The following is a 13434-nucleotide window of genomic DNA, read 5'->3' as shown; positions in this document are numbered from 1 at the left end:
CATAATTGATAGTGATTCATGAACACATGCTCATGATACAGTCGAAATCGTACAGTGGATCCGTGGTCTAAGGGTAGAGCGTCCGCCCGGAGAGCGGAAGGTCCGGGGTTCGATCCCCAGCCGCGTCATACCAAAAGACGTTAAAAGATGGTATTTGTTGTTACCCTGTCTGGCGCTCGGCATTAAGGGGCTAAAACAAGGACTGGTCGGCTCGGAGTCAGTATATTGTGTCTGAGTGGGGTATTCATGTTAAACTGCGGCATGGTATCTCAGTGAGCTAGCACTATAAATCGGCATCAGTCCGGACTAGTACTAGCAGCCATACACACACACACACACACACACACACACGTGCATGCACGTCGCTATATAAGTGCAATAATCTTCGACGCGACGTTAAACCCAATTTCACCTCACCTCGTACAGTGGACTTCAGCACAGATTTCTTGTGATCATGGAAATGTTTTTGTGGCTGTTAGTGTACACATTTACATTGACAACGAGATGGCTAATCATCTTATGCCAACGGTTTGATCATTTCCAAGATTTTTCTAATGATTGCGGAAAGGGTTTTTTCGCTGTTAGATATTGTGATATAGTCGGAATCGTACAGCTGACTTCTTATGATTATGGAAATGGTTTTGTCCTTTTATTTACAGAACGGACCGTGGGGAGAATAATTGTAAAGGCAACCACTACGAAGATACGGTCTGATTTCTATCTTCGATGTGATGTGTGAAGCCTATGTATAGTGCAAATAGCAGTGGTAGCGTTGGGATATTGTTAAAAGTGCATCATAACCACTCACTCACTCGCTGGCTCACTCATTTTCAGAGAGGACTGGAAACCGCAACATCGTCCTCATCTTGTTGTCATGTTTCTCATTTATCTACTGTTTCTCATTTGTCTACAGACATGTTTAGAACATGAGGAATGCTATCACTTAATTTGCTTCATGTGACAAAGATATTTTTATCAAAGCATATTATTGGCAATAATGTATACTCAACAGTAACTACTGTGCTAAATTGCATTATTAATAGAACCTCTGTCTATACATGCAGCGTCACATTAGATGTCAGAGCAGAATGCGACCCGTGAAGACCCGGGTTAGAAGAGGTCTTCAGCAACCCATGCTTGTCGAAAGAGGCGACTAACGGGATCGGGTGGTCAGGCTCGCTGACTTGGCTGATGCATGGCATCGTATCCCAATTGCGTGCATTGATGCTCATGATATCAATCACTGGATTGTCTGGTCAAGACTCGATTATTTACAGACCGCAGTCATAGAGCTGGAATATGGCTGGCTGCGGCGTTTAACAACATTGTCAAACAAACAGAGCAGAGTGCGACCACAGGCAAGGTAGCTACTAGCCATACAACCATGTGCATGTATATAAGGTTTATAATTGTCTTAAAGCCAGTTCATTTGCATGGTATCTGGTTGAGAATCTTTGTCCATAATCCTAACTTTCTTTTCGGCCCAACGTTCATGTTTTTAATAACTCTATGACGACATTATTCAGCTTGTGATATTGGCATTGTGTGAATGTGAAGTTCAACACGTTTTGGTTTTTTTAGAAATGACATCTAAACAGCTTTACACGGATATAGTGATATCGTGGCTTGCCAGCTGTTTGTTGCTTGCCATTTAAGGCTGTCCCCGACGAACCAATGAACGAAACACTTGCTTATAGGTATGCCACTATACACTAGACATTGATGTTGATCAACATTCGTTATATACGAAATTCGTGGAAAATACATGTTGCGGTCATGTCTGATAGAAACCTGCGTCCACTTGTACTGCATTCCTTCATCTTCTATGTTAAGATACCCTGAGTGAAGTTTATTGAAACGATTTGCATTTCACTTGTCCATGGTAAACTTTTGGCTTATTTGTAGAGTGCTTGCAATCGCGTTGACTGGTTCTGTGTGTCATACACCTGTCATGCATGCGCAAATCCCTAGGTCGAAGCACCTTTGCCGGAGAAAAAAAAGCCTTACGACACAGGTTAATGGCAAATTGCAAATAAATTAAGACTCAGCCACACAAGATGTTTACTCGCACCAGTAAAAAATCAATTAAGAGGGTAAATGAGCGGTGATTTGTGGACAGATGTGAAGTCACATGTTGTCAGAATATAAATCAATGAACTTAATCAACAAATACTTCCATTCGGCTAACATTCTTTGGAAAAGAGTTGTCGGTTTTCTTTTCTTTTTTTGCCACTAATGTACACTTGTTGCATGACTAAAATATAGATTAAACAATCGACGATGTGCCTTTCCCTTTTTTTATGATTGTTCGCGTGTGAGACATTGTTGCCTGATGAGCAAATTGTAATGGGTATAGGCGAATTCTCAGGTGCTTTGTCTCAAATAACGATTGTCACATCTTAGAATTTAAATATTCTCGTGACTAAGTTTATAATCCCGATAATACGTTCCGCTGAATTCAAGAGAAAGGTTAGTGATTCATTTAAAAAGCAAATCGGCCTTTACTTTAAGAAAAAAAGCCTTCTATGGTTTTATGTGTCGTTTTCTTTGACGATGACTCAGTTCTTCACGATTGCCTATAAATTGTTAAATACCTGCAGCTCAGGTGATGCGTTCTTTATTTGTTAAATAACTGTAGCACAGGTGATGCTTTCGTAAATTGTAAAATACCTGTAGCACAGGTGATGGTTTCGTTAATTGTAAAATACCTGTAGCACAGGTGATGCTTTCTTCATTTTGACAAATATTTCGTCATCATGTTCATTATTTCTTTCCATTAATCAGTGTATGGATAATAATGCTGCATAGACTAAATTGTATAACGAAATCATAATAAATTGCTCTTTGTAAAGTGTTGTTAACATTTCTGTTGTTTAACTTTTACATTTCCACATCGCCTGAACTATACAACCTTAAACCAAAGTAAAGACATGCTTTGTGAGCACAACATCTGAATTCAAGCGAGATCACTAATATCGCGGTTAATAAATTGTAAAATAACGTGAATATTTAATAGAATGCATTCCAATGTTTCATGCCAAATGAATATAATCGTTTTCGCCAGAAATTTCTGAATCAAATCCAAAAATGAGATTTTCAGAAACAATTAGACGGCAGTCGACTGCGAGGGTTTGACGCCAATCTGTTCTGTTTGATGACGAGAGATCAGGTGGAATGAGACATTGATTGCGTCAATGCGGCGTTGTCTTAAACTCTCTGTTCCTAGGTTTTAGTGTTGATCCACTGGGATCCGTGTCATCACGTTGGAGTAGTGTAAATGAACGTGAAGATGAAGACGCACGCATTATTGATATTTATCATCGTTCTGTTATTTGTACTTATTGTTATGATGTTTTAAACGATAGCATGCTAGGTTACGTTACATCAGTTTTTCCATCGGCTTGTGCTCTTTACGAACAACTGTATGATTGGCATCCTGGAGGTTGTCGGGGTAGTAAGAAAACGTACGTCTTTATGAATAACAACTTCTGTTTTATTTTCAAGTAGCGACGTTTCGATGTAGATTCGTATACCGTTATCACGCTGGAAGTACGTAAGAAAGCGTACAACCTTATGGATAACAACTTCAGAGTTATTGCAAATAGCGACGTTTCGATGTAACTCCAGCTTAATAGCGGTGTAAGAATCTACATCAAAACGTCACTATTTACAATAAACCAGAAGTTATTGTTCATAAAGTTGTACGTTTTCTTACTTGTTTACGAATACCTTTAATGATCCTGTCGGATTGGGTTACGGATTGGGTTATATTCTTGTCAACATAGACAAACGTTGTTATGGTTGGTACGTCATTACTGTGTACTATTTATAAAGACAGGAGTGATGAAGTTCAATTCATAGATAAGTATGAAGGATGTTTGTATACTCAACTTGTTATGCTAAGATTCTTAAAATTTGTTAAACAGTCAAAGACAAACTAGCGAAATTCACTCAAACCAAGTAAATAAGAAATAGTTGTAAGTACTAGGTCAACTTAAAGGGGAAATCTGAACATAAAGAAGCTGTAATCTTATCCCCATGTCTTGCTTTGAAGGTAAAGAAGCAATGTAATCGATAAGCCTTGAAGAAAAGCATTCCGAAAAACGACAGTATGCATCATAGCTCGATAGCCGGTCGCCGTGGGGCTTTCTTCCATTTCGATGAGTTGAGGGAAGATAAACTTTGCCCAGCACGTTTCGTGTTGCTATAACACATGCGAAGTCATATTCAAACACATGTGATGTCATCAATTTTATATAAACAACGCAGGAGGATAAAACAAATTTGTCTTGGCGTTAAAAATCATCGATTTCTGCACTTTGTTATGGTGTAGCAAGGAGATTATTGACTTTGAAAGGTGACTGGAATATTTTGCGGGGACCTATGTTTAAAGACAGTGATCCACAGGACCACATGTGGCCTATGGAGACATTTTTGGTTTTAGAAAATGTATACTATTTTGGAAGCAAATATGAAATAGCCGACAAAGAGGGGGGGACGGTTTTTGGAGACCAAGATGTAATCTTCATTCTAAACACAGATGTAACATAACAAATATTTATTGGACTTTCTTAAATTGAATGACAGTAAATAGCATCCAAATGGGATGGACAGTATTTTGCAATTTTATATTTACTAAGAGTAAGAATATCAGTCATAAATACACTATTATGCCCCGCACAATATGTCGGTGTTTGACATGAAATTCCTTCAACGTGCAGTGATGTTGACGCGAACAGCAGTTGTCTGCCGCGAGCATTAAGTCTAATCCACGATGCACACATTAAGTTTATATGGCCATCGTTTTCTCGAAAGTTTTTAAAATATTAAATCTACCTTTCTTTAACTTAAGGTGTGAGCTTACTGTCCTAACTTCGAGGCCAAGATAGAAATGAATCACCTGCATAAACTGTCAGTGAGTCAGTATTTGTTGAATTCAGATTTTAACACGGTTTTATAAGAGATATTTCACATTCAGGGTGACAACTCTCTACAATATGTAACACATATGTCCATCAAATACTTCGAATGATAACATGGTTAGTTATATCCGAGTATTCTGCATTTTTGTGCTGTATGTTTTACTGTAATCTAATGTACTATTACATATGGTCGGGATCAAACAAATCTACACTCGATTTATCTCGTTTAAGGACATGTTACATTGTCTATAACATATGTTATATCAGCAAATCCTGAGGGATATATGTACAGCCATTATTGATCGAAATATAACATCATACGTTAATGTTTTGCACATACATGTAAACGCTACTTGATATCTTCAAAGTAAGTATTTACCCGCGATGGGTATTCATTTTAAGGAATAGAGAACAATACGTCTCTATCGTATGGTTTCACAGTTTCAGAATTCCGAATATAAATTGTTTAGTGATTCACATGTACTTCGTATCTGGGACATTTTGTAAAGTTCCAATCTATCTTCAAATTCTCTGTTATTCTACAAAGCACTGCTAACGCAGAATGACCACAATTGTTCGCAATGAATCACTGTTTTGTGGTGGGTCATACGCTTGAGAGTAAATCCAACAACAGCGTTTGGTCATGGGTCATACTTTGCTGAGTAAGTTTGACCACATACTTTCATTGTTGGTCAAATGTTGGTGAACGTCTGACAACGATAGGGTGACTACTGGACAGACATTCTGGCCACTGTCTCAAATACCACGGTTGCGCAGGACATAGAGGCACATATGATTCCGGGACCATTAGCGTCTGTTTCAACCATCAAGAACATCAAAGACCGCCAACATGTCCCGGCGGGTCATTCTTATGAAATTAGGGATTACTTTTGTTTGATCTGGATAAGTCTACCGACTAAAGCATTTATTACTAAGTCTTTCAAACAAACAAGTCAAACTTTCAGGTTGATAATGGCCCCTACCGCATTCTTATAAGCTGTATAATTCATATTTAATGTTTCATCAAAACGTGAGAGATTTGGACATCGATCTATAAAAAGCGTTGCACTAGCTGCGATTTTCTGTGTCAACAATCTCGCGTTTGATATACAGCTTCCTTCCAGATGGTTTCAAAATTTGCCACGTGATAATGGTTGTTGTTGATTCAGATGGCATTTCATGAGCATGGATAGAAAGGACGTGCAGCAGTGTCAGGTGTTCTCAAGCGGCTTATGTAAATACGCTCTGCCACCGCAGGAAGCTTAGTCGTGCTAAGCACATAGTATCGAGTAAATGACAATTGGAATGCTTTGGGTACCTGTGCTGTCTGCTATAAACAACCGAGGATTAAATTTCCTGTTCTTTCAATATGAAACCCTAATTGCAATAACAGAAACATCGGAAACTGTGTCACAGTGGAAATACCAGCTAATAACCAATGAAAATATGCAACTACTTTAAATATGCCATAAACTTTAATTGGTAGTATTTGTATGTGTACTTCTTCACATTTCACAAATCCAAACCTTTCTTTGACGATTAAGAGAAACCATAGACATTATGTAGATTTGTTTTAATAGTTTAAGTAAAGGCAAAACAGATCATTGCCAATGCAAGAGATTAAGCATACTAGATTTAAAGGGCAAATAAAGGGCAAAGTGATGACACCAGGTGTTCGCGAAAAGGGTTATCATGTCCTGCCTACCGGTTTCACCCTTCAGTCATACAATTTGAAGACCTGCCCAGTTTAGATGATCATGTTTGGTTGCTTTAGGAAACAAGAATGTCTATTCAAATTGTCACTAAAAACAATAATAAATAATGGGTGTCTTTAAAATACATGAGTCTGATTGTATTAAAGAGGGCGTTATTGTAAAGAAGGCAGCATGTTCCAGTTTCTACAATAGGCTGGGTACACGCCCACAAATAACAGAGTTCATATCAGAACGCCTAGCATTCCTGTTTCCTATGTTAATTGTTGTCGTCGGATCAAAATATGATCAGAGCTAGTTTAAATTATCATGACAAACATAGATCCGATCATCTGTATCGGTTGTGTTGACTGCACTGGGCGCTTGGATGATACCTCCCCAGAGTTGGCCCCGTGGAATGTTCCTTGTGTATTTAATTGAGTGAAGTTGTTGGTGTAATGAGAGATAATCAGAATCATACCGCCCGGGAACTAATTCATTATGTGTCTCTCTTTTTGTCTTTCTTGACACTACATTGTTTGATAGGCATTACTAAGAAGTTGACGGATGACAAAGTAGACACGTTTTATGGATAACAACTTCTTTATTTAATGTAAAGGCGACGTTTTGATATAGGTCCTCATACCGTTGTCAGCCTTGCTTTACAGTGAATAAAGAAGTTAATATCCATTACTCGTGTCCACTTTGTTCTTGACACTGTTTGAAAATTAAATTATTTTCTTTTAAATTTCGCAAAACAGCAAAAGAAACATTGAGATATTTAAAGCCGAACCAAACTCTACATGTAACTAACTTAATATTAAGGTATAATGTCTTGTTGCGAGGTTTATGCATTCATTGTTAGTTAGTATCTAAGCATTTGTTATGTATTTTGGATGCCTTATGCATGAAATCATTAAAAGACCTTATCAAACTGTTGTATTAAGCAAACGTAGTGTACAAACAAACATTGTACTGAAAAGGCTAACTTTAGAAAATAAAAAATATAAGTTAGCTTTATGATCAGCTAAGATAGACAAAAATTATTTCTAGTTTGGCAAAATAAACTTTTTATCATAAAAGTCTACAGATCCCGACTACACAAATCTGAAGCATCACGCTTAGTTACAAATATGGAACACTAACTTTGTTTTATATAAAACCTAAAAACTACCAGTGTGTACCTCCTACTCAACTAACCACAAGACGTGATAGGGTTCTAGTCGTTTAAAGTTATTTTACTATTTCTTTTCGCCAACAAACGACTACTCGGTCCGAATAATCAAGAAACGCGACTCAAATCCTTGTGCCAATACTGTATCTACACAATGGCCGCCACTTAACGAGGCTCAATCACGCTTGCTACACATCACTGAGGGGCTACAGTTGACAAGCCTTAGGCCTCCTCGTCTGAAATCCGCTCAAGTTTCTGGGGTCAGTTTGGTATCTGGGGTTACCTGTTCATATGAAACGCCAATCGATTGTTCACCTGTAGCGGATGCCGCACTATACTGTCCCCTGTCTGCAAACAATCAAAGGCATACCTGGTCTCCCCATGTCATTCCCGTGCTTGGACACTCGGACAAGATATGCGACCCTGTGTGACACACAGTCGACAGTCATATCAGCAAATACTGAATCTTATTGAATTTTATTGAATCTTAGCTTGCTTACTCCATCCATGCGGATATAGCGGTTAGAATTTGATAGAATATTATCAGCAGATGGTTTAAATCGCAGTATGTATATTAAGGACATAAAATTAGTTTAAATTACGAAGTTGATGTTTAGTTGGTAAAAAAGAAAGTTATCCTGAATCAATAAACACGGTTTATGTTTATAGGTACGAGACAGGATGTTCACGTTGTATGTTGCAGTCATCCTATAAGTATCATGTTGTCAGTACCAAATGTTGTTTATCAATACAATTATTTAGTTCTTGAAAGGAGTAAACATCATGGTTGACATAACCTGATATTCAAACCATGTTGAGAAGAAACACTTGGTCCAAAAAAAGACTACTTCTAATATTCCTCACCTTGAAATTTCTATCAGTTATGACAGATGTTTAAACAATATGCGGTTGCGTGTATTCAATTTCCCTAGGGTAATACAAACGGCTGTGCCATGTGAATTTTTTGTGTCGTTAATATTTCGCCCCCTTGCGTGATATCTCCTTTGTAAATAAACTGAGGCTTTTTATATTCTATCACAAACTTCAATGGGCTCTTGATAAATTGTTCGCACCTTTTCTGAAATTGTGTCTGTTTAATACAAACAGTGGCTGAGATGACGATTCAGTCAGAATCCAAAAAGAGACTTAACACGAGGAGTTCACACAAATCCACAATATCTACCCAGTTCATAACGAAGATATCACAAAGGATCGTTGGTCCAGAATTTTTAAATCATAAATCCGTAGATGACATAATTAAAATTGAAATATTACTACTTATCAATCACCTCAAATAACTGATTACCCTAGCAATCCTAAATGTTTTATCTTTCAAGATATAATAAGTAACTTATAACTAATTAATTACTACACTATGAGTTTATGTCAATTATAATGGCATATACTGTTATCAATCAATTCATAGGATTAGCAAATGAAAGGTATTGCCCTTTTCATTGGTTGTGTCATTAAAACAAAACTTTATTAACATTTTTGTTTTTCGTTCATTAAAATCCAATTCAATATGTGCATCTGATGTGAGTTTCACCATAGAGATTTATAATCAAAGACGGAAATAATTTCCCGAGTACGATCCTGAAATTCGCCACAGAACAATAAAAGCCATTGTCTAGCTGTGAGGATGTTAATTTACTGCACTTTCTATTGCATTTCTAACTTTAAAGTGAAACTTCGTGGAATTCCCCTAGGCAGGAAGCCCTCCCTTCGTGAGTGTTCCTAACGAGCGTCACAACCAACAGTTGCCCCCATCTCTGATTGGATAAGTTGAACAGGATTACACGTTCAGCATTCCTGACTAAACACCTAAGGTGTAATGTCAACAGGAAAAGTCTTAAATGTTTTGCTGCCTCAACTTTAATGCACTTGTTGTCCTCCACAACCATTATTTATTATATAAACTCTAACATTCCTTTTTAATTCTATTTGATTTCTTTGTAACATGATTTGTATTTCATTTGCAGCAGCATCAGTTTTCAAGTGATGCAATCAGTTGATGAGGGTATGGACAGTGCACAACTCACAGTCTAAGCTTGTATTGCGCTGATTTACTGTGTAGCGTAGCTATATATTCCTAGTATCGTAAATCGTATAAGAAGATTATTACTAAAACTTTTTGTGTTAGGTTTCATTCATTTTTTATACATTGCTCTATTTTCGTTACATAAACATGGTGAGCAAATGCAAGATTACAAGATTAAAAGATGAACTGTCAAGTCACTTTTAGTTTTACCTTCCTATGACACTTATATTTATTGTTTTGAATGTAATGTTGAGAGAACAAATGTTATAGGTCTGAGACCTGAAGTGTGTTCAAACAAAATTATACAAAACGAAGTCTTGTTAATTCATACCGAGATTATAAGAAAACATCTATCAAACATGTTGCATGCATCTAATCGTATGAATAACCTGTCATCTTGATATACCTTGATCATCCGCCTTGCGTCTCGCAAACACCAGGTGTCATCACTGATTTTCAGTTATCCATTTATATAATTTTCGGCGCTATTTTGCATTTTACGTCCGGTGGAATCTGTTTCGGTGGACAATTGAAACTGGTTACTCGCTGGCGTTGACGTATATATAAAATTGCGTATGTTCTTGTTTTGCGTTCTGCACTTAAACCACCGTCGGTGGTTTTGCCTTACAGACGCAAACATCTCTATCCGGCTATTAATTTATCCGCCATTGCATATGAAAAAAGAAGCAGTTAACACGTTAAGTGTAGTTTTAACACAGGAAGTCCCTCCCGAAGGTAAACCTAATTAGTGTGGTTATCCGCCTGAAAACTGTATGGCGACATAGTTGTTGACACCAACGACATTCTGATGTAGTGTTCAACACAGCCCATTCTTCTCAGTTCACTTTTATCGATTACACAGTTCTCTATGACTTTGATTTCAACTGCTGGTAATGCACACATGATAATGTATTGGCTTTATTTCATATTTGTGATTGCAATGATAATATTCATGTAAACGACCTTTGCCTTTTGATACGATAATGCAGAGTAAATCGCTAATGATAGAGGGAGATAGGGTAGCCCAGTGGTTAAAGCGTTCGCTAATCACGCCGAAGACCCTGGTTCGATTCCCAACATGGGAACACTATGTACAGCCTATTTCTGATATTCTCCTCCGTTATATTGATGGAATTTTGTTAAAAGCTGCGTAAATCATACTCACACATTAATAATAGTTGTTTTAATCCCTAGTTTTAATAATGATCCACATAAATAGACGTACAGTATGTCTATTTATAGATGATTACACCTGGCTCTTGAGAAACTCCAACAATAATCCCCCTGATTTTGTTTTTTTGGCTTGAGCGTTGACACACGTAATCATATGTTAGGTCACATGCTCGTTATAAAGCCAACGCTAATGCTATGTAAACAGCTCATTATCGGAACAAAGAATATACGATGTTCTTCGTCAGTTGCACTTGACAATGAAAGAAACGGGTAAATAACTTATAAAATACATGTCACGCTTTGAAATTAAACACGTGCTTTGTGTTGGGAAGGAGCGGAAATGCAGCCTGCTTTACATAACACCAATGCCAACTGCTGAAACGTTCAGAAATGAGACATGGACTGTATTTGCACATGACTGAAAACACGATTTATAATGGAAATCAGACAAAGGAAAATATACACACTCTACTAAGTTTACCTGAGCATATATATCATATTTGGTATACTTAATTATATGAAACGTTTTTCTGTTCAACACTATTTTTTATTGTTTCGAACGGCTTTCCAGTCACACTATCCACTCTATATTTTATTTACGTTAGGAAATCTGACATCAGTGTACCCTACCAACGTACGCTTAGCAGATTAATGACAACAGTTGCACCGAGCATCGATGATGCCACTTCCGAAGGTCATAATGTGCGCGGGTCCAGAAAGAGTTTAACGGCGTCGCAAAGAGTGTTTGGTAAGTGTTAAAGTTGCAAGCTATGTTAGGTCAGATCTGATACAACCAGACGACCTGGCAGTTAGTCGCTGTGCTGTGCTGTGCATGTGTGCGTTGGCAGAGAAGCAAAAGTTGGACACGTCCGTATTGGATCAACACTAAGGTCGAACAATAACTGAAAAAATGCCTTTTAACACTGTGAGGTGAATACATTGTTCTGCTATCAAAGTAATGCCTATCAAGCATTCATTGTTCTGCTGTCATCAAACGTACACTTACATTTTTATACAGTGTTTAAGTTGAAGAAAGACTAATATTATTACAGTTGATTTAAATGAATCACGTCTTTTGTATGTGCAGGTTCTCAGGGATCAGACGCCACATAACCTTATTCGTTTGGTTTTAGCATTCCCATCAACCAAGATATCAAGTTTATTATTTTGTTAAGGAATGTTGGACATATCCTCTCATAATGACGCAAATGTGAAGAAAGAGAAAAATGTCTTAGTTTGTGAAGTTTTGACACAGAGCAAACTGGTTTTACCAAAAACACTTCAAATAATTTTACGTCGGTGCTTTGTTTATTGCAGGACGTATGGTGTTTAGTTTACACATTTCATGTATTAAAAGCATCTACAAGCAAACAAGCAATTGGTTAAGACTCTAATGATCGGACTAAGGTGATTGTCTTTAGTATCCGGTGATAGTGTAAAAATACTAAGCTTGTAGAGTTGTGAACAGTTTTAACATGAAACCATTTGTTTGAAATGAAATACCATACATTTAATACTGAAATATATTCGAATATTGCGAGTAATCCATCCCTTCAAATCAGCGATACAGTGCGTTAACCAGGCTGCAAGTTTAAGTGGGTGCAGGTTGTACTTACTGCAGTGTGAAAGCATGTGAACATATAACCTCTCCGAAGGGCCAGCGATAAAAATCCAGTGCATAATTAAATCCGTGAAGCTGCGAGTGATATTCCAAAATTAAGGTAAGTCCAATGGAATACTTACCACAAATCCAAGAATTATCACAGAAAGGAGGAAAGTCCGTAACAACATCTTCCTCACCCTCTGTAACTCTTCTCTACAGAAGGTACAGAAAGTGAATGTCTCCTACGAAGAAGTTCCTCTAAACTTAAGTCCAAGTGATGTGGATGTGAGAGTCACCAAGATCCACCACCTGCCTACACCTCCTTCTTCTCCTAAGTCCAAGTTGCCAATGACACCAGCCCCTTATCTCCAAGTTGTTATGTAATGTTTGGCGGAGCGAGCCTCTTCTCTTTGCAATGATGTTTCTAATTCTGATAGAGACGAAGTCTAATAGACAGTTTTAACACAGTGGAGACATTCGATTCTAATGCTCCCTCAGCGGAGCTTTCCCACACACGCGGTCGAGTCTGCAACCAACGTGAAATATGCTAATATTGTATCAGTCTAATCAATGATGCTTCTACCGGTGCCCATGTGCTCGTTCTGTTTACATCCTCTGATACACTGACATCTGCGCATGCGTGAGTGTGGACCTGTAAGTGGCGTTTAGATCTGTGACGTCACATGATTCGATAGCAGCGTACCTGTTGATCTGAAGAGATCATAATGTAGTCGTACTCAGGCAGGGACAGGCCGGAGGAAACACATTCAAAGAAACTAGCCTGAATATATTTACATTTCTTGTAATTATTTATCTTTCTTGTAATTATT

At 37.7% G+C, this 13434-nt stretch overlaps 1 protein-coding gene across 1 annotated transcript in view; it reads right to left on the bottom strand.

Moving 5' to 3' along the window:
• The window catches only part of LOC124147057 (mucin-5AC-like), a 33208-nt gene extending 20186 nt beyond the window's left edge, over positions 1-13022 (bottom strand). The window contains exon 1 of the mRNA XM_046517661.2: positions 12745-13022. Within this exon, the coding sequence (XP_046373617.2) occupies positions 12745-12792 (48 nt within the window). The 5' untranslated portion in view covers positions 12793-13022. The remainder of the gene's footprint in view (positions 1-12744) is intronic.
• Positions 13023-13434: the final 412 nt, after the last annotated feature.

Source organism: Haliotis rufescens, unplaced genomic scaffold (genome assembly GCF_023055435.1).
Source record: "Haliotis rufescens isolate VD_foot unplaced genomic scaffold, xgHalRufe1.0.p SCAF_1, whole genome shotgun sequence".
NCBI lineage: Eukaryota > Metazoa > Mollusca > Gastropoda > Lepetellida > Haliotidae > Haliotis > Haliotis rufescens.
The sequence above is the reverse complement of the archived record's forward strand: the minus strand, read 5'-3'. Positions and strand labels throughout refer to the sequence as shown.